At 49.3% G+C, this 27,879-nt stretch overlaps 2 protein-coding genes and 1 pseudogene across 5 annotated transcripts in view; 1 reads left to right on the forward strand and 2 right to left on the reverse strand.

Moving 5' to 3' along the window:
* The window catches only part of ANXA3 (annexin A3), a 53,912-nt gene extending 33,968 nt beyond the window's left edge, over nt 1-19,944 (reverse strand). Inside the window, exons 1-2 of one of the 3 annotated variants that reach the window (XM_045997755.1) lie at nt 19,855-19,944; nt 10,890-10,941 (exon numbers count right to left, since the gene is read on the reverse strand). In XM_045997755.1, coding sequence (XP_045853711.1) covers nt 10,890-10,907 — 18 coding nt within the window. In that variant the 5' untranslated portion in view covers nt 10,908-10,941; nt 19,855-19,944. Of the gene's footprint in view, nt 1-10,889; nt 10,942-13,661; nt 13,735-14,188; nt 14,221-19,854 lie in introns of those variants that run through there. The other 2 variants (XM_045997753.1, XM_045997752.1) reach the window with 2 other exon arrangements.
* On the forward strand, nt 1,378-6,953 carry LOC123937415 (annotated as a pseudogene).
* A 3,252-nt stretch (nt 19,945-23,196) lies between the features above and the next one.
* FRAS1 (Fraser extracellular matrix complex subunit 1) overlaps nt 23,197-27,879 on the reverse strand; it is a 406,500-nt gene continuing 401,817 nt past the window's right edge. For both annotated transcript variants that reach the window (XM_045993253.1, XM_045993244.1), the window contains one exon: nt 23,197-26,947. In XM_045993253.1, the coding sequence (XP_045849209.1) occupies nt 26,354-26,947 (594 nt within the window). In that variant the 3' untranslated portion in view covers nt 23,197-26,353. The remainder of the gene's footprint in view (nt 26,948-27,879) is intronic.

Genomic DNA, 27,879 nt, shown 5'->3' on the forward strand with positions numbered 1-27,879 from the left:
CTGTGCTATGGTCAACCCAGCCAGACTCCGGCCTTCTGTCGGCTCCCGGCCCCGTCCCTGGGGCTTCTTGCCGCCCAGCTTGCGTTTCCTCTCCGTCCCCCAGCCCCTCTCCTGACCTCTGTAACACAGGTGCTTCTAAAATGGAAACTCTTTTCTTTCCCTCTCACCACGCGAACCGCTCTCACGCTTGTACGCCCAGCCCAGACTTCTACTCCCAACACTGGTCTTGTATATTCAGTGTCTGCTTTTACGTCTCACGTACCTGTTACTTCCTCCCAAGCTGACTTCCTCCCCCTGTAACAATTCCATATTTACTAGTGCTTTACCCCTATCTGCTCATTTCATCCTCAAAACCTACTCTATGAAGTCGCTACTGTTCTGACCCCCACTTCGGGGGGAGAAGACACAGGGAGGTATGAGGCTTGTCCAAGGTGACGTGACTCGTCTGCGGCACAGCCCGGATTCGAGCCCAGGCAACCCGGCTGATCTCTGAGCTCGTCCCCAATATCCCTTCTTCCTCTAAATGGCACCAACTCCACAAACTGGGAGTCTCCTCTGACGCGTCTGTCTTTCCCTGCACGTTCAGTCCATTAGCGATCTCGAAAGGTAACCTCCGGGGCACTTCTCCCCATCTTCCTTGCCCCGCTGCTGTCCAAGTCGCCGCCACCATCCCCCTGGACACGGACACCTGCAGCGGTCTCCCTTCCTTCCGTTGTCCGCCTCCCACCACCTCGCACACGGCAGCCCACGGGTCTGTGGCACTGGTCTGCACGGCCCTGGCCCTGCGTGGCTGGGCTCAGCCTCCCTCTTCGCCCTCACCCGCCGCCACTCTCCCCTTCGTCCCGCACACTCAGCTCTCTGACAGCCTAGCTGCTCTACGTGGAATTCTTCCTCCTCCTAACGCCTTTGTTCGCGCTGTTCCCTCCGTCTGGAACGTTCTTCTACCTTCGCGCCTCTGCCTAAAGGCCCTCTTCTCGGACGAGCCAGCCCTGGCCGCTGGACTCGAGCGGGGCCTCTCCTGCTGGTCCTCCTCTCAGCCACCCTCCCCCTGGGGCATCAGCATTTCTCTAACTGCTCGTGTCTGTGTCTCCAGCTCCTCCAACATGAAATCCCAGGGGCGGAGACCTTATGCTTTACTCACGATGGCATGTCCAGCTCCAGCCCCGGACTCCTCTTCAGACAGGGCCTTAATCAATAACTGTGAATGAGTTTGCCAGGAGAAAATGGGAGGAAGACGACGACACCCCAAGGTGTGGAATTTTTCCACGGCCTACATAAGCCAACAGGCTGCTCGATGGACCTGCTCCCTTCAAACATCAATAGTCCAGAAACCAAAGGGACCGCTGCATCCTGGCAGATGTGAAAGAGGCCGGAAACATGTCGGTGGTCACGTCCAGCCCTGCAGGCTCTTCTGGGTCTTTCGAAGCTGGTTCCAGAAGCTGGGGCGGAAGACCGGTGAGCCGGGGATGTTCCCAGTGACTCCATCCCGTCTTTCTTCCCGTCTCTCCAAGCACGCGGGGGGTCGGTGGCAGAGGCAGCAAACACAGGCGGACCGGGTCTGAAACACTGGTCCCCAGAAAGTCTTTACCAACACAAACTTCTTTCTCAGAGTAAGTTTCCCTATGTATTTGAAGCGTATTATAAACAATTCAGATTCATCTTCTTTTGAGTTTTTTAGCACCAGTAACTGAAGATGACATTTTCCCTCCACAATCCAAGTCAGGTTTAGCTTAGCCAAGAGATCTTGGCCAAACTCTCTTCTTTGCCGAGAGCCACAAGGAGCTGAAGACTAGGGTGTCTCTACCGGCCACATCCACAGTAGATGAAGTACACTCTATCGTCCAGGAGAGACACCTCTGTCAAAGGGACCTGCTCTCTGCCTGCGGAAGACGGAGGGAGCGTGGCTCGCTGGACTGGGGAATCTGGCACCATCCACACCTTCGGAAATGGTACTTGGCTAGAAAACGGCGCTGGTTTGGCAGGATGGGGGGACTACAGCGGTGACACCCACTCTCCTCCCACGTCACTTCCAGGGGAATGGAAATCCACCCGTGGGGGACGGAGACGAGGGACGTCTGCTGTTTGTAATATCACAGAAAGAACTTCTCTTGCACCCGTGGCCACGGTCATGATTGCCCACACGATATGACGGCAACGTGCGTTGTTCTATGACCTTTGTGCAAGTGTGCGTTTGGGAAGTGACAAGCTTAACAATAAGCTGCTAAGAATTCTTCCTAACATAAAGTAAATTTACGTAATGGGAACTCCTTTCAGAGTTAATGCAAAGGCTACTGGAACTAAACATTCTCTGTGGCCCTTGGAGGATCCGAAGCGTAATATCTCCCCGAATCTCCCTGTCTCCCTCCCATCACCCCATGGGAGCGTCCCTACCGCTCTTCCAACACACCTTGCCCCGGGCTGCACCCGCTGTGCCCTCTGCCTGGACGCTCCTCCCCAAGGGATGCTCCCAGCCCACCCCCTCCCTGTTGACTTCTGCTCACATATCTGAGCAGAAAGTCACACTCCCGCCACTATCTCATCTACCTCTGCTTTCCCCCAGAGTACTTGAAACTGGCGTTATGTATTATGCATTTATTTCTTTATTAGCCATCTTTGCCAATAAAATCAGAGGCATATAACCTCCATGTTTTTCAAATTTCTTTCTCTGTATTTCCAGAGTCCAAAACGGGGTATGGCATGTAGCAGATCTTAGTAAATATTTGTTGAATGACTAAGTGGTAAAGAAATGTTTTCTTCTTCTGAGCCTTGCTTTTTTGATAATTCTCAGATGCCACCACCAGACTTTTCAGAGCTCCGTGCCACTCTGAGATCTGAGGAATGCATTCTTCAAACCTTTCGTAAGTGCTGTTCAGACGGGGCTGTCGCTACCTCTATTGAAACACGTCTCCAGAACCTAGTGAAGTATTTAAACACAGATTCAAACACAAACGATTAAAAGGAAAAGGAGCGAAGACATGATCATGGAGGAAGGGGCAGACCTGAGAATTTTCTGCCCTTTTGTCTTACCTTCTTTTATTTGGTGTGAGACCTCTCCGTCTGTATTAATCTTACTGGTCCCCACTCTAAAATGCATGTTTTCCAACTGCTCTGCATTCACCAAAACACAGGCATTCAAGAGAATCAAATTATACCTTCTCCCCTCACATTCCTTGCTCGTCATCTAAAGCTTTTTCTTTTGTTGTTTGCCTCTGATTCACCAGGCTTCTTCAATAGTTACTCAAGAGATTTGGCAAATTACACTTTTTTTGTATGATTAAATGTGGATGAGGGGCCCCACACCTCCATGGTGAGCTGAGGTTAGGGAGTGGCAAAGGATGGGTCTTGAATGCTTCGTCTCTTCTTCCCTGGGAAGCCTCTCTCTTCTCAGACTGTGGAAAGTTTCTTTCTAGACTCTGTCCTGAAACAAAGCTCTAATGTTTTGATTTGAAATCCAGGTCTTACCTGATTTTCATTCACTTCCTGCGGAGGGCCACTTCTGCAGCTGCCGACATTTATCTAAATATGCTTCGGGTGGGGGCACCTGTGTGGCTCAGGTGGTTAAGCCACTGCCTTCAGCTCAGGTCCTGGTCCCAGAGTCCTGGGATCGAGTCCCATATCAGGCTTCCCCTGCTCTGCAGGGAACCTGCTTCTCCCTCTCCCTCTGCCTCTCCCCCAGCTTGTGCTCTCTTTCTCTGCCAAATAAATAAATAAAACCTTATAAATAAATAAATACACTTCGGGGAACATGGTTTAAAACACACACCAGACCAGAATCTGCATCACGCTGGAGAGTACCTAATCAGGCTTGATGCCCGTTCTCCTTGGACTGTGAAAACTCTAGCTCAGGGAAAACAATTCTGGAGCCGCACCTTCCAGCCCTGAGATGCAGCAGGCGGGGAGACCGGAGGAGAAATTCCACATGACCACATGCGTGTAACACAGGTGCTCTTCCCACACGTTTCAGATTTGCATGGTTGGGAAGAGCGACACACCAGGAACGAAAGGGCTGAAGGGATGTTCCCACCAAAACAAGACATAGGAACCAGATGGAGCTCTCACCAACTTCTGTACCCACGACCAGCAGCATCCTATGCCCAGGGCTGGGTCATCCATGGAACAGAATGGAAAGGCATTGTCTTCCCAAATTCTCTCTCCCAAGTGCACACCGCAGCCTTCCCGGGAGGCCTACTGCTGATGCCACGACTCTGTCTCACACAGCAGAAATGGGACCATTGTGTCCTCATGGGTCAAACTGTGTCAGTCTTGTTCCCAGGAAAGAGAGGAAGCATCACGCAGGGAAGGAAAGTTATGCTTTCTTTTTCATCAAGAACACATTTTCAGGGACTAATATTTCCTATTAGCAAGTTTCCACCCTAGATGAGCTTTCCCCAACCTCTCCACTCTCAAGAATCCCTTTAAGTATTTCTTCTCCACGGACCCCATGATTTGAGTGAGTCTATCTGCTAATCTGTATTTATTACAAAGCATTACTCACTGTCCCGTGTTACTTATGACTTAAGACAGGAACTTCCAAGCAGAGGTTCTCATCAGCACAAGGTAACCAGTGCCTGAGTGTTACTATAATTTTAAAATAAAAAAAAATAAAGGAATATGATATTTTGGAAATTCTGTGCAGCCCCAACCTGAGTTATATATGTATGGTACAATAAGGAATATGGTCTTTGTCCTGGGTTCCTGGCAGAGAGCATCCAAACTATTGGAATTTCCTGATAGGAGTGTCTTTATTATGCCCTCAAGGTGACTCATAGTGGACCTCTACACAGGTATAGGATGGGGATGATTGGCAGTTTGGAAGGAGAAGGAGACTGGAGATTGAGCTCAGTCCTATGGCCAGTGATTTAATCAGTCAGGCCTCTGTAAGGAAATCCCAGTACAAACTCTGCACAGAGGCTTGGAGCTGCTCCCTGGCTGGTGGACACACGATGTGCACGGACGGTGATTCGTCCTGACTCCATGGGGACAGGACCCTTCCAGGCCTTGCTCTACATGTAAGCCGGCTTTATAATGAAACGGTAACCATACGTACAGTACTTTCAGCGAATTCTCTGAGTTGTTCTAGACAACTAACGAACGCAAGAGGGTCGCGGAAAGCCCAGTTATATGGGTCAGAAGAGCAGGTGGCTTGGAGACTCGCTGCTGACTCGGAAGTGAGGGTCGAGCTCTTAACCTGGAGAGCTGAACTCCGGGCGGCGCGCAGCTCACGCCAGCACTGCAGTGCGGCACACCCGCTCGGACTGGGAACAGAGTCGCCCACGTCGCTAAACATATGTAAGTATCCAAACCCGCACAATCCACAACACCAAGCGTGAACTGTCGGGTAAACTGTGGGCTCTGGTGATTATGATGAGTTAGTGCAGGTTCATTTGTTGCAAGAAATGGACCCCTCTGGCAGCGGATGCTGATAACGGAGGCCCCTGGCACGTGTCTAGACCCTACGCGTGTGTCTATGGGAAATCTCTGGACCTTTGCTTCAGTTTTGCTGGGAACCTAAACCTGCTCTTAGAAAACACTGAAAATTTAAAAAAAAATACTGAAAATAGGAGGGGTCAGAAAGAATCTATGTGGGGAAAACCCACCTGTGTTCAGATGGCTCAGAGACAATCATTCCAACGGGGAGGACGATGCTGTTGATTTGTAATAAAATCAGGCCCAGAAGATAGGCAGAAACTCCTTATTAAAATGGGTGCAGGGATATTAATTAGCAAGGAATATTTTTTTAAATAACATATTGAACTGATAATGATTACAACTACCATATTCACTCAGTGCTCACTACACACCAGGCAGAGTTCATGCATTTTACGTGAACAAGGTTAATTCTCACATGCTCTGAACGATGCCGGTACTATTGTTCTATCCGTTTCACAGGGGAGGTAGCGGAGAGGACAGCAGGTCGTGTTCAAGAGCCTGCCTTTGATCCACTTAGAGAGTTATGAACAGCAGACCTGGGGCTGTGGCTGGACTGCCTTCCTTCTGTCCCAGGAGCGCCCAGTGTACCCGGCACTTGCCCCCTTAATTGTTTAACAACCCTGTTGAGGAACTCCTTCCAGACAAAGTTTGCAGGTGTCCGGTTTATGTGGTTATATTTTTGCAAAATGTCTTTATCCCTTGGTTCCGGATTGGCTCTCTGGTCCCCTTCCTCATTTTTAAAGTCGAGGGGGGAGTGGGGAAGGGAAAATGTGCAGCAAGTTAGGGAGTTGTAACAGTTCATAATGATTATAGTCATTACGAGTTTAGAAAAAACTTAGGAAGATAATAAAATACTAATTTGAGGATCCAGACAATGGTGAAAGGAAGTTAGGAACTGACCACGGAGCAAAGAGCCCAGAACATTGGCTTGAGAAAGCCAGCTCTGTGGAAGGTACATGTGGAAAGATACTGCTGTGCTGTCTTAATGAAAGGTCACGTTCCTGCTCTTTCCATCTCCAGCTGCCCCGGTGAGATGAGCCGCCCGCACGACTGCCCACCTGCAGTGGACGGTCATCCTGAACTGCCCCAGCTTCCCGATCCACAGGAGCAGACAGACAGACAGCACCGAGCCCAGGAACCCGAAGGCTCGCAACTCCTTCCGCTACCACCGGCGGATTCAGCGTTAAGACTGTGGGTGTGGGGCCCACGGTCAATGACAAAGGTCTAGTGGTGCTCCGGAAGCGGAGATCCGGCCACAGAAAGCTTGCCACTTCCTACGTGCGACCACCATTAACAAGAACGCCCGGGCCACCGTCAGCGGCATCAGGTACACGATATCTGAGAACGAGTCCGGCCCACATCCCCGCATGACGGCGGTTGGCAGATCCCAAGCCATCCTGCTCAGCCAGAAGCCTGTGCAGGGGAAGAGCCCGTGGGCCCACCCCACCAAGAGCTCCTGCGCACCTGCCGGCCTCCTCCAAAGCAAGGACGGTATCAACCACACACAGAGGTCAGTTTCCTGAGATGTTCTGATTTGTAGGTTGCCTGAGCGCTTGCTGTGGACTTAAAAGCAACCTAAAGGGACCCTGTGTCGGAAGAGAGCAAACTTCTCATCAGGGGTTAATTAGGAGAACAGAGGCCTGAACTGAGATACACAACGTTTCCAAACAAAGGAAACAGTATTGCAATGTTGATTGTTGACTCATCTGAAACAATGGGAGCTTACGCCACACCTAGAAGATAGAGACCTAGGAAACCAGCTATCCTCTCATCTGCAGGGAAATAGACTAAAACGGCAACCAGACTCTTCTCTCTCGACCCTAACACTCCCATAAGCTCCTCATCCATTAGTAACCACAAGTTGACCTACAGTTTTGGAGAAAAGCATGGACTGGATTGCTTATTTGTGTTCAGGTATAAATGTGCTTTTGTGTGTAAGAGGGAAAAAGAAAACAGGAAAACGTAGTGATAAGAACAGTTACAGAAATCTCCAGGTTTTTTTTAAATTGTGGTAAAAAAAAAAAAGCATAAGTTTAGCACATTAACCACTTTCAAGTGTACAACAGTTCAGCAGTGGTGAGAATAGCCACAGTATTGTGAAACGGACCCCCAGAACTTTTTCATTGTGCAGAACCGAAATTCAATACCTGTTAAGCAACACATCCCCCTCCTCAGCTCCTGGCAACCACAACTCTGTTTTCGGTCTCTACGAATCTGACTACTTTAAATGCCTCATATAAACGGAATCATAGTATTCTGTCTTTTTATGACTGGTTTATTTCACTTAGCATCATGTGCTCAAGGTTCATTCGCGTTGTAGTGTGTGCCAGAATTCTCTCCCCTTTTAAGGCTGACTAACACCCCGTTGTATGTGTGCACGGTAGCCCCACTCACATCCATCGCCGATGCTTCCCAAGACCCCACGGAAACTGCGGATATTACTGAGTCCTACATACACTGTTTTGTTCTTAAACATGCATAGCTACCATAAAGTGTAATTCATAAACTAGACACAGAGTAAGAAAAATGACTTCGAAGGCGTCAGCCGGCCCACTAAGTGGACAGCCTGACCAACCAACCCCATGTCGATTTACTCATGGACAAGGACTAGAGGGAGACTTTTAACACCAGCATTTTGGAGAGATGCTTTTCTCCCCCCCTCCATCTGACTCTACCAAGTATCCATAATAGCAGCGGGAATTTTAGACCTGGAAGGGGGACAGCTTGGCGTCCTGGCCAGTGATATAAGGGGATAACATGGGCCAAGCAAACCTCCCATAAGCACCACCCATCCCTAGGGCTGGTATGTCTCCATACAAGCTATTCTTAAGCCTTCCTGTCCCTCACTTAAGAAATATAATGTACGTTCATCATTAACAAAAAAACTAGAGCATGGAAAGTGGTGCACTAAAAAATGTGCCCTTGCTCACAGTTCTGCCTTTCTAGAGAGTTTTCATGTAATATAATCTTTATGCATATATTTTTTTCTTTTCTTTTTACTTTCTTTTAAACAGAACCATGGGGAGCCTGGGTGGCTCAGTCTGTTGCGCGTCTGACTTGGGGTCAGGTCATGATCCTGGGTTCCCGGGATCAAGTCCCACGTCAGGCTCCCCGCTCAGCGGGGAGTCTGCTTCTCCCTCTGCCCTGCCCTTCCCCCAGCTCGTGGGTGCTCGTGCTCCCTCTCTCAAGGGAGTAAAGAAAAATCCTTAAAAATATTCAAAAATAAACAGACTCACTCTCTATACTATTCTATAACTTGATTTTTTCATTAATTTTTTCATTAATTAACATCTTTGGAAATTTTCCTATTATCAATATATAGAGAACTGACCACCTTTCCCCCCATACTTTTTAATGATCATATCAAAATGACTGTAAGTTAGGGGCGCCTGGGTGGCACAGTCCGTCGAGCACCTGACTCTTTTGGCTCAGGTTGTGATCTCAGGGTCCTGAGATCAAGACGGGTTTTGGGCTTCGTGCTCAGCACAGAGTCTGCTTGGGACTCTCTCTCCCTCTCCCGTCCTCCTCAAACAAATAAATAAATAGATCTTTAAAAAATGGCTGTAGGAATGGCTATCAGACACATAAAAAATGTTCATCATCACTAGCCATCAGGGAGATTCAAATTAAAACCACATTGAGATACCACCTGACACCAGTTAGAATGGCCAAAATGAGCAAGACAGGAAACAACGTGTGTTGGAGAGGATGTGGAGAAAGGGGAACCCTCTTACACTGTTGGTGGGAATGCAAGTTGGTGCAGCCACTTTGGAGAACAGTGTGGAGATTCCTGAAGAAATTAAAAATAGAGCTTCCCTATGACCCTGCAATTGCACTGCTGGGTATTTACCCCAAAGATACAGATGTAGTGAAAAGAAGGGCCATTTGTACCCCAATGTTTATTGCTGCAATGGCTACGGTTGCCAAACTGTGGAAAGAACCAAGATGCCCTTCAACGGATGAATGGATAAGGAAGATGTGGTCCATATACATGATAGAGTATTATGCCTCCATCAGAAAGGACGAATACCCAACTTTTGTAGCAACATGGACGGGACTGGAAGAAATTATGCTGAGCGAAATAAGTCAAGCAGAGAGAGTCAAGTATCATATGGTTTCACTTATTTGTGGAGCATAACAAAGAACATGGAGGACATGGGGAGATGGAGAGGAGAGGGAGTTGAGGGAAACTGGAAGGGGAGATGAACCATGAGAGACTATGGACTCTGAAAAACAACCAGAGGGTTTTGAAGGGGCGGGTGGGTGGGAGGTTGAGGAACCAGGTGGTGGGTAATAGGGAGGGCACGTACTGCATGGAGCACTGGGTGTGATGCCAAAACAATGAACACTGTTACGCTGAAAATAAACAAATAAAAAAAATGGCTGTAGGTTACAAATGAATAATTTAATAATTTTACACACCATGGTGGCCATTTATGCTGTCTCCATATTTTCATTAATACAAATGAGTGTCGTTAGGTCTGTATTTTTTCAGTCTTATGCAAGGACATCAGTGAGATAAATGCCCAGAAGTGGAAAAACTGGCTAAGGGCAGTGTCCAGTAGTCTCCCATGATCAGAGTAGGAGAGTACCTGTCTTGCCTACAGACTTTGCAATACTGGTCTTATTAAAGGTTTTTTTCAGCCCTACCAATTTTCTGGTAGAAATGGTTTCTCACTGTGTTATTTATATTTCTTTCTTTCCTAGTGAGTGATAGCATCTTTTCATATGTCTGTGGGACATTTGTAATTCTTTTCACGTGCTATTCATGCTCTGACAAATATTTCCATCAAGTTTTTTTTTATTGATCTATTCAGGTCATTTTTATGTTAAGAAAATGTGTTTTTGGTCTGATGTGCTCCAAATATTTTTCCCCTGTGGTTTGTCTTCTGACTCTACTAATGGTGTCGTTTGCTGTCATAAATCACAAGTTTATATGCAGTCAAGTAGATCAATGTTTTTCTTCATGGCTTTTGGTTTGGAATTATAGTTGCAAATGCCTTTTCTACTTCACGATTATTTTTAACATTCACCCATATTTTGTCTCTTTCATTTCAGTATTTTATCCATCTGAAATGCATTTTAAGGTAAGAAGGGGAGGGAATACAGATTTACTTTTTTTTCCAAATGGCTCGAAATTTTCCCAACATTATTTGTTGAATAAGCCAACATTTTCCTGATATGAAATGTTATCCTTATCATATAATAAACTCCCAAACTAAATTTACTCTGTCATTAACCTCTACTTCAGTGTCATGGGAAATTACTTCAGCTATGTACCTCTACAATACATGTTTGTACTTTATTCTTTTTAGACATCCCTTCGCTTTTTTGGCATGTTATTTTTTCCAGTGAACCTTTTATAAACTTCCAAAGATTTGTTCTTAATATTTTGACTTTTGGCATTTTAATTTGACTCAGATAAGTTACTGTCTTGTGAAGGCTTGAGTGTTACTTACCCAGACAGAAGCCATCATATCCCACCTTTGCTTGACTTGAGATCGCACGAACCTATTTAAAGAAAACAATTACCAAACAGAATAAATCTGGGATTCAGAATACCATAATCTCAGAATAACCCTGATCTTTAATCCAAGAAAACATAAGTCAACATTCAAAGAGAAACCATCTCAGTAAGGCGTTGTGTCTCCAGCATCAAGTACCCTATACACCCTATATGCTACACAAACATTTACGAGCACCCACTATGGACAAGGACAGACTGTGTGGGACTGGGAAGGGGTCAAACAAGGGAAAAAAATCTCCATACTTAAGGGGTTTACAAATATGTTTCCTGGAAAACAAATTCTTCATTCATTTAAAAGTCCAACAGAACTATGTTGATTACTGAGTTCTCTTTTAATCAGGATAGATATCATTCTGGGGAACAACAACAGAAACAGAAATTGTCTCCTCTGAACCCATCTGGAAACAAATTTTAGCTGGCTTCAGTTGGATTCTTTGTGTTTGACTGTGATAACTCCATTTGCATTTTACAAGGCTCCCAGCCTACGGACTGTTGTAAACAGACATGCCAGCTCTTTGAGGAGGCAGTCCAGTTCCTGGTAGGGCCCAGAGGTAAAAAGGGCATTTCTTTGGTGGAGCTCTATTGGGAAGCCAGGCACTTTTCCTACGTAGACATTATTCAGACACACTGGCGTATCTCCAGGGTCGATTTAGAAATGCAAGTTGCTCCCACCAATCCTGGGAACAAAATATTCTAAAAATTCAGTGATAGCCCCAGAACAAAGTTCAGTAGGAAATTACACTAGACGTCCCTAGAAATACTTAGCCTGATTTTCTCATGCAATTTGTAGCCCAGGGCAGTGGGCTTTCTAGTTACCAGATCTAACATTACATCCCTCTAGATACACAGTGGCTACAAGGTGTTGCTAGTTCTCATTTTGCTTCTGAAAGCTCCATTTCCTTGAGCTTTGGTTTCTTCATCTATAGAAAGGGGAGAGGAAGGCTGCTGCCGGCCGGGACTGAAATCATATGTATAATAATATCAGCTGCGATTCCGAGCTCTTACTACGTACCAGGTCATGTAAAAAAACACTAGAAGGTTAATTTCACAACGCTTTTTGTCATTTTAGTTCACTGGGGCATAGAAGTCACTAAAAAAAAATACTGAATGAATGAATGAATGAATGACTTAATATAAGTCTCACAATAACCTAGTAAGGGAGCTAGTTGTCATTAAGAACATCTCCACTTTAGGGGCATCTGGGGAGCTCAGCTAGTTCAGTGTCTGCCTACGGCTCAGGTCATGATGCTGGGGTCCTGCCATCTGGGATCAAGCCCCCCATCAGGCTCTCTTTTCAGCAGGGAGACTGCTTCTCCCTCTCCCTCTCCTTCTCCGTCTCTGCTGCTCTCCCTACTTGCGCTCTCTCTCTCAAATAAATAAATAAAATCTTAAAAAAACAAACAAACCCCGCACAACTCCACTTTAGACATTAAAAAGCTGGGGCGCAGAGAAGGTACAATTATGTTCTAGCCACACAGCAATAAGTGTCCCCCTACTGAATCTGGACAGTCACACTCCAAAGGTATGAAGTTAACTCCCATGCTCTGCCTTACCCAAGTGCCTGCCCCGTACATTGTCACAGCTGGTATTCAATACGTGTTGATCCAGTAAAGTGATCCAACAATTATTACTGATTTAAATTTCAAGAAGAAATCCGAATGACCTGACAAGGGAACTTTAAACATTCTTTTCAGAAAGGGATTCGGGGATCTACGTCATTTCCTTTACTTTCCCCTCCATCCCTATTTCTCAGCAGATGGCTCCACACAGACCCCACAGCTCTGAGAACAAGATTCCAGAATCTTTAAACTTTAAGAGTTTCAATTTACAACTGTAAACTCCTTTTCTCCTCAGTCTGAGGTTTTCTGCCTTCGCGAAGCCAATGGGGACATCTTTGGAGAACAATGTTTTAATGAGTTACATTTTTTTATGATGCTGATAAAGCAAGTTGTAAAGGAAGCTCTTCCCAAGGGCTCTGTCTTGCCGTCTGGCCAGAAGGCAGATCCTGGGGACGACGAATTTCTGTCCGGCACTGTAGCTCCTTATCAGCAGCCAGAGGGGCCTTCAGGGACCGGAGCCTCCGAGCCCCTGCACAGACCACAGCTTCCTATATACGGTCATTTGCAATCCAGGACTCAGATCCCCCACCTACTGACTCAAATGCCTGCGGGATGAATCACGAGCAGGGGCCGGGACTGTTGCAATCAAAGAAAAGGTGAGACTTTTCAAGGAAAAGCAAACTTCTCGGATTCCCAACGCTCCAAGGCTAAACACACTTTTCTTCTACCACCTAAGAAATTTTCAAGTGAAATAAAGTAAAAGGTCTATGTTAAGAGGAGCGAAGGCTCACGAGGATGGCGGGGCTCCAAGTCCTCGGCACCGGGCTCGAGCCCGCCCCTCCCGCTTCGCCAGGGACCCAAAGGGCAGCTCCGACCCCGGCTCCTTCTCTGTCCCCAGGACGCTTAGGGCGCGGGAGGCTGAGAAGGCCGAGGGTTCCCCAGAGGCGAAGGTCGCGGCCGCCGTCGCCGCGGTCGGGTGACCCTCCCCAGGCGCACCGCTTTGCTCCTCTGGGCCTCAGTTTCCCCCATTCTGACGTGGGGACGCGGGCTCTGCCTGGTCTGCCGCGTGCGCCGCGCTCCCGGGGAAGTGGCCGGAGCCCCCGCTGCCGGCAGCCGCGGGCGAGTCGCGGGGACGCGGGTCTTACCTGCGGCGCGGCCGAGGGACCCGGCGAGCCGGACGGCAGAGCGGAGTGCGCGCCGCCCGCCGCTGCTCGGAGCCCTCCCGCCCCGCCCTTTCCCTTCCCTCCCCTCCCGCCCCGCGGGTGCCCGCGCCCCTTCCCGCCCCGCCCCGCCCCGCCCGCGGCCTCCCCCCGCACCAGCCCCGCGCCGACGCCCGGGAAAGGCTGGCCGCGCCCCCCGCCGCCCGCGCCCGCCCTGCGCCCCGCGTGCCCCGCCGTGTTCACCCGAACCGTCTGTCCGCGCTCACTGGTCGGCTCGGGCTCGGTTCCGACCCGCCGCAGCGCCTCCTGCGCCCGCGGCTCGGCGGGGTCCGGCCCGGCCCGTGCGTCCTGCCCCACCTGCAGCGCGCGTCGCCCCTGCCGCCGCCCCCCCGCCCCGCACGTGCCCGCGAGCGCGCCCTCCCCGCCGTCCGGCCGCGGCCCTGCGGGGGAGGCAGCGGCTGCGGGGTGTGGAGAGCGGCCTCGGCGGCGAGTGGGAACCGCACGGCCCCCACGTCTCGCGGCCTCCCGGACCGCTCAGACACGTCCCGCCGACGCAGAAGAGACTCCACCCGGCCCGGGCGCCCGGAGAGCCGCTTCTCCGCGGCGGGGCCCGAGGCTGCGGTGCTCGCGTGACCCGGGGGAGGACCCGGGGGCCTCCGGCTCGGTCCGCTCCTCCGTCCTGGACGCCGGCGGCTAAGCGAGGGCTCCAGCCGGTTTCCAGGGTTGCCGTTTCCTCCGTCCTCCGGCGGAACCGGGAGCCGGCACGTGGGCGCTCGGAGGCCGGGGGTGCCGGTGCGGGGATGCGCCTCGGAGGCCGGGGGTGCCGGTGCGGGGATGCGCCGCAGGTCGCACCGGAGCGAACCCGACCGCGGTTAAGTGACTTCAGCAGAGCCACGCAGGGACGACGGGGCCGAACCCCACGTGCCAGCCCGGGCGGTCCGGGGGTTCCGCGGCTGAGCTTGCGGGCCGGCACCGGGACTCGAACCGCGGACTCGGGGACACGAGGAGGCGGGAGGGCGCGGAGGCACCGGAGCAGCGGAACAGACGAGGGAGGCCGGAAACCGAAGCCTGCTCGCGCCGAGGGACTCGGGGGCAGCTGCGTCTGGAAGGGCGCATCCGGAGAGAAGCTTCTGCCGTCCGGGGTGCGAGGGCGCGGACCAGGACCCGATGCGCTCCCTCGTTCGCCTTCAGCTCCGGGGCGGCTCGCTTCCCCAGAGTTCGCAGCGGACAAACAGAATTAGAAAGTGATGGGTCCAAAGTCCCTGGAGGAAAAAGTGTCACAAGTGGGACTCAGCACTGGCCGCAGCCCTTAGGTTCCTTTCCTCCGGGCAGGGCTGGATCTCGAATGACTTCAGGTCGGGGGCATCACGGAGCAGCAGCAGGACGGGCGGCAGGTGTTGGAGGGAGACTGCGCGACAGGGTCACTCATCCTCCAGAAAGACAGAGATGCAGGTTCCGTGAACAAGGAAGCGGAAGAGGGAAGAGAAAATTAAAATCCCATGGGAAGGCTCTGGAGTCTCTGCCACTGGGACTTCCAAAGTGACCGTTGGGGGTGGAATTGGGGCGACTGTGGCTATTCGGGCTGTTCCAGCTAGCACGTGTCATGCCTTTCCGGTTAGTGGAAGCCGCTGAAAGCGCAGGACCGCTGAGGACAAAAGCAAAGAGGGAGGATGGAACCCGGACTCTTTCCCAGAGAGAAGCAGGTGCTGCTCTAGGGTCAAGCCAGTTCTAGGATTTGCCCAAGAGGCCAAGTTAGACCACAGCCAAGAGCTCTGGAAACAACCGGCCATGGGAACAGTCAAGAAGAGTCCTGACTTAGTCAGGTCAGGCTACCGTAACAGGCTCCCATGACTGGGTGCTCATAGACCACAAAACACTCACTCCTCACATTTCCCGAGGCCGGGAAGTCCAAGATCAAGGCTCCAGCAGGTTTCCTGGGAGGGTGCCCTTCCTGGTCCCAAGAGAGTTGTCTTCTTGCCGTGCCTCACGTGGCCTGAAGGGCAAGAGAGCTCTCTCTGGGGCCTCTTTAAGGAGGGCACACATCCCACTCTTGACAGCTCTGCCCTTCTGACCTAATCATCCCAAAGGCTCCACCTCCGAATCCCATTGCTTACGGGGGTAGGATTTTGACATATTTTGGGGGGACACAAAATTCAGACCATAGCAAGAAGCTTACAACAACTCTCCCAGTCTCTTCTTTAAAAGTTACTACATAGGACCCCTGGGTGGCTCAGTTGGTTAAGCAACCGCCTTTGGTTCAGGTCATGATCCGAAAGTCCCGGGATGGAGTCTCACATCAGGCTCCCTCCTCAGGAGGAGGTCTACTTCTCCCTCTGACTCTCCCCCTTCTCATGTTCTCGCTCTCTCTCACTCTCAAATAACTAAAATCTTTTTTTTTTAAGTTGCTACATAAAATTTTTAATTGTGAAGTATTTTCAAAGATACCAACAAGAATAAATGATACTATAATAATACTGACTACCCATGTACTCGTCACCCATTATGTTGTGTTCATTTAGAATGTTTTCATTCTAACACATTATGTTGTGTTCATTTAGAATGTTTTCAAGATATTGATGTTTCTTTTGTGCTCGTCTGGATCCATTTGCCTCCCTCTTTCTCCAGAGATAACCCAACAATAAATTCAGTGTCATAATTTTTGTGCATGTTGTCATACTTGTTTCCAAATATCTATACAGCCATAAATATTACATAACACGGTTTTGCAGATTTTTAAACTTTAAATAAATGATGTCATGATGTATATCCTTCGACCAGCTCTCTCTGTTCAGTGCTAGTTACTCTGGCAGCTACGGTCATTTTAAAGGCTGCATTGTATTTCGTTTTATGACTACGTCATGGTTTATGCATCTTCTGATGATGGACGTTACATTGTTTCAGTATTTTTCTACTATGAATAATTCTGCAAGGAACTTTATTGTACATAGTTTCTTGTTCAGAGGCATGTGGGTTGATGACATTATCACTTGAAAATCAAGTAAGGAAAGAAAAAAGAGGAAACACTTGAACGCTTGGTGCAAGGAGCTGGTGGTTACTGGGAGTTATGAATAGGCTGCAGATTAGGCAACTTCAAAGAATTTTTAAACGGGATACTGCGAAACATTTTGAGAGGACGGGCAACTGTATCAGCTACTGCCACGACGGCACTATCTAACAAACCGTCCTGCAGTTGAGGGGGCGAAAAGAAGTCATTCGTTCTCCCAGAGCAGCGGGCTGACTGGGCTGGCTGGGCTGGCTGGGCTTCACGTGTTCATGTGTTCAGCCCAGGCTGAAAGGGCAACAGCCACCTGGAGGAAGCTCTTCTGACACTGTCCGTGTGCAAGAGCGCACACTCAACTACACGAGCTCTTCTCAGGCCCTTGCTTGCACCATGACTTCTAACATCCTATGGGACAAGCAGGATGGCCAGTCCTACTCAACATCTCAGGATAATGTTAGCCATGGAAATAAGACCTTCTGAGGAAAAAGAGCTCAAGCAATAAACTACCAAATATTATTCTGGACTTTGAAACAACAAAATAATCGACAACGTAGCTCACTTCTTTAAGTACCAGCCATCTGCCGGGAGTAGATCTGAATGTACACACCGCCTCGCTTAACTTTCCCTCAATCAAACGAGGTGGGTCCCAGGACGTACTATTTCTCACAGCTGCATGAACCGTCCCGTGAGTAAGATCCCGGGCCAGCAAGTCCTGCCTTTAAGCTTCACACCCAGGCAGCCTGCTCCGAAGCTCATCTTAATCACGACAGTGATAAATTTACACATGACGCCAAGAGGTTGATCCACGGGGCTTTCGTGAGAATGAGGGAGAGAGGCAAGGACTAGCAGGTAATCCAGGTGAAAACATCCTTTTTATGTTCAAAAGCTCCACAGTACAGTCACATTCTCTAACAACAGAAACTGCCATGATTCATGGCCCCTTGTTAGCTCAGTTGACAGGGAAAGAAATATAGATTAACTGCCTTTTATGGGTCCCTCCCTTTTCTGGAAGTAAATCATTCAACAAAAGATAGACCCATGGGCAAACTGTTGGTTGGCATGCAACAGTAGGAGAGGGACGGATGGTTTGGGTCTTCTGATTTCTGTGGTTCAAAATTCTGTACAAATTCCAATGGCTCTGGACGGTAGGCAAAAGAATGGCCCAAAGTAATCCTTGGCAACTTTCAATACGTTATGTTACATGGCAGGGGGGGGACCATGGTTGCAGATGGAATTAAGGTTGCTAATCATCTGACCTTAATATAAAGAGATTATCCTGGAATATCTAGGCAGGTCAAATGTAGTCACAAGGGTCCTTATGTGGGGCAGAGGGAACAGAGGCTGAGCAGAGAGATGGCTGAGTGAGAAACCTCAGCTGGTCATTGCTGGCTCTGAAGATAGACGGGAGTGATGATCCCAGGAATGTAGGGGGCCCCTAGGAGTTGGGTGAGACGAGGAGATGGATTCTCACTTGAAGGCTCTAGATGGCTGCAGCCTGCCAATAAATACTGTGACTGCAGCCTAGTGAGACCCATTTTGGACTTCTGATCTCTAGGAGAGTTAAGATAATAAACTGTGTCATTTTAAGCACTAGTGTTTGTGGTAATCTGTGACAACAGCAGTAGGAAGCAGACTCAGCACTCCTTTGGGCGTGACCTCCACTGGGTGCCCTTGGCTACTACCCTCCAAGCACTGCAGTTAGATCTTCCTATCAGAGCCGAACAGTAATTGAATCAATCTGGTCCTTGTTAAGAAAATTTGAGAAAAGGAATAGTTGAACTTCCTCAGTTAATAAAACTTTAAGATGGTTACATGGTTAATTTTTTTTTTTTTTTTTTTTTTTTTTTTTGCTTCTAAAAAGACATCCATCCGGCGCCTGGGTGGCTCAGTGGGTTAAAGCCTCTGCCTTCGGCTCAGGTCATGATTCCAGGGTCCTGGGATCGAGCCCCGCATCGGGCTCTCTGCTCAGCAGGGAGCCTGTTTCCTCCTCTCTCTCTGCCTGCCTCTCTGCCTACTTGTGATCTCTCTCTCTCTCTCTGCGAAATAAATAAATAAAACAAAAAACCTAAAAAAAAAAAAAGACATCCATCAAAGTCTTGACTCTTAACACCCCCCCCACCCCCGTGCCTACCGCTCACTGCTGCCCCCTTCAGGTAAGCCCTTCCTTTCTTTAGTTTCTTGTATATTCTTTCATTGTTTTCTTTAAAATCAAGCCAAATGAACACATGCTCTTATTTCTTCCCTTTCTCACACAAAAGCAGTATATTTTTATAGCTTTGTACCTTACTTTCCTCAATTAATTTATTGCTTTTTGATCAACACAGACGTGTGGATTTATTTTAATTAAAATTCATTGATATTTATCGACTGCAAACTACCTATAAGGCATAACACTATGTAAGACTAAAAGGAAATAATGTGACATAGTACAGATATCAATGAATTTATAATCTAATTGAGGTCAAGACCAACTCCTGGGAAGCTAAAGTCAGTAATTCAAGATGCTATATAATATGTATAATTATATACATATAATTTGTTATATGTAATGCTAAAGCCTGGGGGAAAAACTTGTGGCTTTAGGGGAAAAGGGACACTAAAAGTTTGGGACAGTCAGGGAAGTAGGCAGCGCAATCTGAATAATTTTAACATTACCCCTTGAAAGAATCCTTACTTTCTTTTTCATTTTTAGCGTGCCTCGTATCTCTCAATCACAGCGTAAGTTTGCCTTACAACCATTGTTATTGTCTTGAGCAAAGTTTTAGTGAAAAGATTAGCTTGAAGGAAAGGACTAGAATGAATCTACTGTCATTTAGATGCCTGTAAACTTTTGGTTTGGTTTATCTACAACAACGTAAACTCATTTTTTCTAGTCTTTCAGCAAGATAATACACACTGCCTTTAAACGAGACAGGGGCTGCTGGGGCTCAGGAAGGTCTTGGAACAGTGTTTCTTTGGTCTAGGACACGGGGACCCATTAGAAGGTCAAATTCCCTCAGACCTACCCCAGACCTACTGTTTTAATCAGCCCTCCAGGTGATCTGGACGCAGCCCCGAGCTTGAGGACCACTGGTTTAAGAGATCATCTTTCCTTAAATGGAAGAGAAGCTGACTTTGGAAGAAACAGAGACAGAGCCTTGCTGAAGGAGCCAGGCACAGGGAGACCGCCAGACTCACAAATCCGAAGGGAAGATGAGCTTCCTTCCGAGACAGATGTGGCGGTGCCCGGCCCTTCCTTCTGCCTGTAACTCTGACTCCCGCTCAGAGGTTGCCCCGAGACACTGGTCAGTATCAGCTCACTCTGGAGGATTCTGGGACCAGCACAGCGGCAGGAGGTGGTTATTTATCGAGAAGCTATTATTTATGCCAGACATTGAGCAATGCCTTTGTAGACATGGTCTCATTTCCTGCTTACTGACCAGTTTCGATTCGGTGTGATTAGTTGTATTTTGTGAACACAGACAGGCTCAGAGGGCTTGGGGAATGTGGCGGGTTGTGTTCCGCACAATCAGGAAGCAGCAGGGCTGGGTTGCACCCAGAAGGAAATGAGCGGTGCGTGGGGGTAATGTAGGGTTTATTTGTGCCGTTTCAGGGTCAGGGTTTAACCTCGTTGGCTTCAGGATGGTAACTTTAACACAAAACACGCTCTAACGATTTTTTGAATTGTTCTCCTTGCAACAACTGCCCAGTTACCATCTTTCAGACTAGAATCACCCTATGGCATGATTATAAAGCTAATATTTTTCCCTCAAAGGGTGAGTTTTCTCAGAAGGAAGTGTTGAATGATAATAATGGTAAATACTAAGATCTCAGAAACCAGGTTTGGAGTCATTCATAAAAAGAACCCAGAAAAGATTATTTGATGATATTTTCACTGTTCTGAATACACGGAACTACTGTATAGTTTTAGAAGAAGCTAATTTTTCCTGTATCACCTTGTGCCTCTCTAAATAGAACCATTTGGGAGTCAAGCATAAGATTTTAGATGAACGTAATTGAGGCATATTTAAAATCGAGGCTAGCCTGGGAGGCGAAAACTAATAAAAGCAGATTTAATTGAACGAAAGCTTGTAGGTTTTAAACGTTTGCTCTTACAGTGGTGTGCTAAGGCTGGCTTGACATGCAAAAACGAATTGCTACATTTTTAGGAATTTTGCAAGCAAACACAGCCATTATTAAACATTATATTAAACAAACGCAATCCTGGGGCACCTGGGTGACTCAGTTGTTAAGTGTCTGCCTTTGGCCCAGATCACGATCCCAGGGTCCTGAATCACTTCCTGCGTTGGGCTCCCTGCTCAGTGGAGAGCCGGCTTCTCCCTCTGCCCCTCCCCCCTGCTCATGCTCCGTCTCTTTCACCGGCTCTCTCTCAAATAAATAAATAAAATCTTAAACAAAAAAAATGAAAAGGTACTATTTACAGTGTGTAGGCAGGTTAAGTTAAAGGAATCCACATTGATGGTGAAGGTTCTACGACCAGGAACGGATGCAATCATTACTAACTTCACGCCTATAGGCAAGGGAGGGATGCTGTTATCCACTTCTGAGAACTGGACTGTGGAAGAGACGCTGTGGCCCTGGAAGGAACCAACCAGAGCCACACATGGGGCAAGGCAGTGGGGAGTAGGGGGAAGGATAGACACAGCTTAATTTCTCTCCCATCAGTGTCTCCATTTGGCCAATCTCAACCAGAAGCCAAGGGGCAAGGGAGCCTTGGAGAATCATGTCTGGAAAGTCGGATTCCTAGAGCACAATCAGGGCAGAGGATTGGCGTGGACACGGGAGCAGCAGCAAAGGCACTTTTGGGAGTCACTGGTACTAAACATTGGTTCATTCTGGACACATTCCTCAGTGAGGGCTATGTAAGTGAGACAACTTGAAACTGGTTTTTAGCAATTTATGAACGTTCTCCCAGAGTGGGATTCCCATAAGCTTTCATAACTAACTGGTCTTGGAACTTGGTGGTCTTAAACCAAAGTGAGCCAGAGCTAAAACCATTAGTGCTCTAATGTGTTAATAGTGTTTTAGAAAGAGTTGCAGGCTGGGCCTATCTCATTGTATAGATCAAGTGACCACATTTTTCACGACAAGCATTAAATCCAAGTTATAGGGGCTTTGGATCATATTTAAACACAAATTTGTGCCCGGGAATGTCTTGTGGCCAAGACTTGAAATCCTGGTTTTCATTTGGAACTTTCAAAGAAAACTATCCGGGACAATGACATACGACTCTGTCCCAAGGCTGTCCTGAGGACGGCATGAGGCAGGATAGGTAAGGGAGTCCTTGCTCTCGATTGCTGGAAGTGCCCGATGTATTACTGGGGAGCGTCCTGGGCTACCAGCTACACTCAGGGACACCGTTCTCGAGGGCTCTAGTTAGAATTCTCTCAGGCTCATTTGGGGCCAGAATCTCTATTACGCAGTCGTGGCATTTTAATATTAGGCTGAGACACATACAACTAATTCTGGACTACTTTTAACCAAAAACATCAACAATTCTATGGCTCTGAACCTTGTGACATATTCTCATATCATCTCCCTCTCCTATTCCCACAACGTCTTCCAAACCTTGGTCGGTGAGGAGCTGCAAAAGCTCAGTGAGAATTCATTGTCTGCTCCTGACCCCCAAGTTTTCTAAACTTGATGCCTGTGAAATTTCAGGTCTCAGGAAGCATTTTCATAGCCAGTCCTAAAGCCTAGTGATTCGGAGTTTGGTTCCTGATACAGCTTCTCTCGGGGCGGGAGAGAAACGTGCTCCAGAACTAAGAGTCCCGCTGTTAGGCAAGGGACAATCACAGGAAACCCGCAGGAAGTGAAGTGTACACCAAGTCCCAGTAGAATCTACGGAAATCCCAGGCAGGGTTGTGGCCTCCTTTCCTCAGATTTTATGAAAACATGCTTTCTCAAGCCTTGCTGAGTTTGCAAATGTGCCATGAAAAGGGGCCAACAGAGCTCCGCTGGTCACTGTCGTGGGCAGTATTTTTTTTTTTTTTTTAATATAAGGCAGCTCCCCGGGGGGACAGACACACATGCCTCGGCTCGCAGAATGCCAAGACTTTGGGGCTCAGTTGCTTTCTGACTCTGCCCTTGTCCCTTCACACGCCAATCAACTTATCTGAGCCTTGGTCATCTCTCCAGGGTGAGTTAGGGACGTGTCACAAATTTTTGTGAGCGTGTGAAAGGACCAGCCATTTTCACACTATATCAAGGATCCTCAGAGGGTCTGATGGTAATAAATACAGAATAAATATCATCCTACTGTATGGTGTATGGAGATTTGAATTATTTCTCTTCCTACTGGGGTTTCAACTGACTGCCAGAAGATGAGCTCTGATGATCTGGGACTGTAGTTTCTTCTTCGTCTGACTCATAGCTCGGTCCACGTGTGTCTCAGATTCAACCCCTTCCGGCAGGTTTTTTCCAAAGAATTTTGCCTCAAATTTCTGAATGATTTTGCCACCTCAAAGACGATGTCTTATGTGAATGAGATGAATGATCTAAAAAGAACATGGCAAAAAATGCAGCCAGACAGTCCTTTATTAATACAAATTGATACAGTGTCATATGCTATTGGAGAAACCAGAAATTGTAACACACAAATCGGAATTAGAAATACAAAGATCATTTGAGTCAAGAAACCAGGTGGACAGCACCACAATGTTTCACTCAGTCTGAGCACGTGTGTCGTATCCAAGAACAACGAACACCTACAGGACACAGAGACTGGATGTTCTAAGACTGTGCACGCACGTCCCGACACGACTTCCACACCCCGCCGCGGAGTTTGCGGGTGGCCTCCTGGAGGCCTGAGGACCGCTAGAGGACAGTGAGGCAGAAACAAGGCGCCGACTCTTCTCCCTCTCAACCCTCGCAGCCAGTGTGGGAGAGCACATCGCAACCCCTGAGGGCTCCTTGTTCCGCCTCCCCAAACGGCACGGAACAGAAAATCGGTAAAAACGCACACGAGGCATCAGTGAGCAAGTTAGAGAAACTGAAGGGAGGGCTTTGACTGAAATAGAATCCCGCGTCGGTGACCAAATTGTCGGATCCCTACCGTGAAACAGAAAACAAACAAAACGAGAAACTGTACCAAAGCAGTAAATCTCAGCATCACAGTCTCAACACTCCCTACTTAGTAAGAGCACATCCCTGAAGAAGTCCTGGCGTCTGGACAAGGACACGGAGTGAGGGGACGAGGAGGGGCGGCACGGTGGGGACAGTCCCAGGCTTTCCTTTCACAGAGACAGCTCTCGGGCTCATGGTCCACCCAGGAGATCATCCTTGTCACTCATGACCAGGTACATAGAGGCTGCCGAGAGCACCTGGAGGTCTCTGTCTCCATCCCTTCCCGCGGTGGCTTCACTCTGCGCATGTCTGCGCTGCTCCGTGCACGTGTCCTCCCCGGCGGGAGGGGAGGGATGAGCAAGGATATGGCGGCAAAGGCGACAGCGAAGAGGTGTTCCGTGTGGACGCGTTCTGGCAAGTGGGGACACTGAAAAATAACAGGAAATGCGCGAGTTGCTCTGCAAATGATAGGCTTTGTGTCCTTGCAGGATTAGTGCTAACCTAGGTTGTTCTGCAGAAGATTCCACACCAGCCTGATGAGCTCTCCAGCCGTGAGACACCAAGTCCAGATACGCCCGAGGCCGGTCCACAAGTTCTGCCCCACGCTGCCCAAGCTGGTGTCCAGCAGCACGTGACCAGTCGGGGCTCACCCTGTTCTAGCCTCTCCTGAAGACCTCACTCACCTCAGAATGCTGAGTCAGACTGTCCTGCTCTGGAGGCTGATTCACAGTTTCAACATCTGCTGATACCTCCTGAAGGCTTTTCTGCCCCATCGTCCCAAGACCCTGCTGGAGTCGTGCCTATACCATGTGGTGCTTCTTTGTTCCAAGGAGGTTAATTCATGACCCAAGCAGAAGACACAGTTTTGGTTTTTTTGTTTTGTTCTTGCTATCTGCCCGTGGGATCCAGCCACCACCGGCTCTCACCTCCCTTCCGGAATGGATTCCGCCCCCGCTCGCCCATGACACCACTACTTGCTCACCCCGCACACTTCTGGAGGGCGAGGCACTGCCCAGGAAGCAGAGGCAGGGCTCACAAGGCCCTGTTCTCCGGGGCTTGGCGTCGGGTACAGATGCTGAAAACTGTTCGCGGCTCGTTCTTTCTGGCTTTCTAGAACCGGTGTTTGTGGTGGGATGTTCTCAAAGAGCTGGGGTCATGCTAATACAAGCCAGCCGCGGCGTGCTGCCCTGTGGTCTGCTCAGTGGATACGGTGTGCCGTGCGCCGGGGAGAGAGTGACTTTTATGCCCTGGAACGAAATTGTGCCTTCGTTTCAAAACAACACGACGCACACGCTTGTGCTTTTGCCAGTCGGCCAAAACCAAAACGAGACACACAAAGGCAAGCTGTGTTCCCACTACGCTAAAAATCCTGAAGCTTCTTGCACACTAAATCGTTTTAAAGCCATGTGTTTATGGCCTTGTCACGTGCTAATGTGGTCACACATTAGTGCCTGAGCTACCAGAAAAGACCCCTCCAAAGAGAAGTCCCCGGGACCTGTGCCCCCATCGGCCGCGAGCGCTGGGACGGGGTCCGTTGTGAGTCCCAGCTAGCGTCTGTTAACTCAGACTTCACTCTGAGCTGGGATTTCCCCTAATTTGCTTTATTTGAATGAATCACTTGCTTTCCCGAAACCCTCGCAAACTATAAAACTCGCAGCTAGCTAAGGACGCAGGTTCGCCAGCTACTGGACGGGCAGAGCCTGGGGTGGCGGGACGCTGGGGTGGGTTTCGGAGGCATCCACGGCCACACGGAATGGACAGGCCAGGCGCACGGATCTTGTTTGGCAGCCTTCTCTGTCTCCTGACCCGTCCTTGGCACAGTATAAGCCCGTGGGGCACGAGGATGTCCCCCCAGGCCGAGGGGGCCGTGCATCACTCACAGGTTCGAGGCGCTGGTCAGGCCCCTCCTCTCTGCAGGTTTTAGTCTGCCCTTCTGTCAGGGGGTCCGCTGTGCCAGAAGGCTCCTGGGCAGGGAGCTGTGCGGTTTCTCCGGAAAGTTGCGGCACAGGGCTCTCGCCCAGGGCCCTTTGAAGCCCCCAGGCAGAAAGGCTCTGGAAGTGCGAAGGACAGTTAGAGGCCACGGTGTGCAAAGCTGTCAGGAGGATACAACTAGCGAATATATAGGCGGTGCTGGTGTGCGGGATGCTGAATGAAATCAGCGTCAGCCATCCAAACGCCGCGGCTCAGGGGCTCAGGGAAGCCCCAGGGCAAGCAAGAGGCCGGCCAGGAAGCGGATGGCCGCCCCTCCCTTCCCCCAGACCTGCGCTGCACCTAACCCCATCCCAGTGCCCCCAGCTCCAGCGGAAAGGTCCATCCCTGCCAGTCCCAAGATCGCTCTAACCCCAGCTGTGCAGAAGGGGCCATCCGCAGCGGCCCGTGCCCTGCACGAGGTCTCCCCGAGGTACTCTGCTCCCGAACTCTGGGGTTTCGGTGGTTCTTCGTCCCATGAGGTAGCTCAGTTGTGAGTTGATGCGTGTGCTGTGTGCCTTCCGCCACTCAAAGCGATCGTTTTCCCTTTGTCAACTGCAAGATTATAAAAATACCAGTATTTGACCCCCGTTCTTATAAAAATGATTTTAGAAAAAAACACACACGGGATCCGTCTCCGCCGCTACACCTCCGTGCCATCCTGCAAGTTGTTGTGAACTCTGACTTCCAGACTCAGTTTCTTCACCTGCGCGCCCTTGAACGCGTACGCGCCCTCGGCGGCGCTGTGGCTGTACACGTTCCGCACGGTGCAGTAATGTCTGCTCAAGTTCTTCTCCGGCCGGTCCGGGCTCCTCGGGGACACGGCCACCTTGGTGTTCAGAGGGTACTCCTCCAGGATGTCCCCCGTGGGCCGTTTCTCCCTCTGCTTCTGGCACTTCCTGGTGAGGAAACAAGCCACCGAAAGCACCAGGAGCAGCAGCATGATGGCAGCGAGGGCGCTGCCGAGGGACGCCCCGGTCGGGGACAGAGAAGCAGCCGCCACCGGCTCCTGCATGTCGAGATGCAGGGACTTCATGTTGGTGCCGTTCTTGACTTGGTCCCCTTCGTTGTCGTAGATGAGGGAGTCGTCAAGGGTCAGATGGCCACTAGGGTCCACCAGGTCCCGTCGGGGGCGCCTCAGAGGCGCTGTGAGCGAGCGCTGCACCCGGGGCCCTGAGATGGTGTCGGGGCCGATGATGTAGATCACTTGCAGATACCACTGGTGCCCGGCTTCCACCTGCAGGAGGGGGACACAGAGACAAGGCGCCCACGTCACCGCTGCCCACGACCACTTCTTAAGGAAGGGGAAATGGAATGACCACAAGCCTTGGTAAATGGTCTCCACGGAAGCATGAGCATTGGTTGGTGTCTCCTAGTCCAGAACGGAACCAAATACGGTAAGTTCTATTTTACTTCCAAACTGGGATCATCTTGGGCCAGCCGCCCACTTTCTTTTCTGTTGCCCTATCTGTGTAAGGACGAGCCCTAGGAATTTGTCTTTCATCGTCTCTTTAGCTAAGTACATTCTTGGGCTTGTCCTTCTTTGCCGACGGCAGCCAAGTAATAAGATTAACAGGCATGTTTACTCCCGGTGACAGTCAATTGTTTGTTATGCTGACTTACTATTTACTGATGAACTTCAGCTAAACCAGTCGGTCAACAAATATCCACTAAATACCTATTCTGTGGGTAATACGCAGACAGGGGACAAAGTTTCCTAAATCTGAACACTTCCTGGGTTCTGCCCTAAGTGGTTAAATCATCAAGGATTGTACTGCCATTTCCTGTCCCCCACTGAAACCCTCCACGGTCTGGAACTAACTCTGAGGAATGCGGATAGTTACGAACTCCAACGTCACGGGTTACACTACTTGGAGACAGGAAAAATTGGAATAGATTTTGCAAGTTCATATTTCTTACTGGATTTAGAGTATTTTTGCTTATCAAATATTAGTGATTCTTGTCATTCTGAATTGCTGTGCTGTGTTTATGACTTCGTTAAGTGTTTTCCACATGCTTGTGAAACCAGCTGGTGCAGCATGGAGCCAAAAAGGCAGGCAACACAGAAGACTTTAAGAAAAACCCGAGTGGGGCGCCTGGGTGGCTCAGTGGATTAAGCCACTGCCTTCGGCTCAGGTCATGATCTCAGGGTCCTGGGATCGAGCCCCA

The sequence above is a fragment of the Meles meles genome, chromosome 2, assembly GCF_922984935.1.
Source record: "Meles meles chromosome 2, mMelMel3.1 paternal haplotype, whole genome shotgun sequence".
Lineage (NCBI taxonomy): Eukaryota > Metazoa > Chordata > Mammalia > Carnivora > Mustelidae > Meles > Meles meles.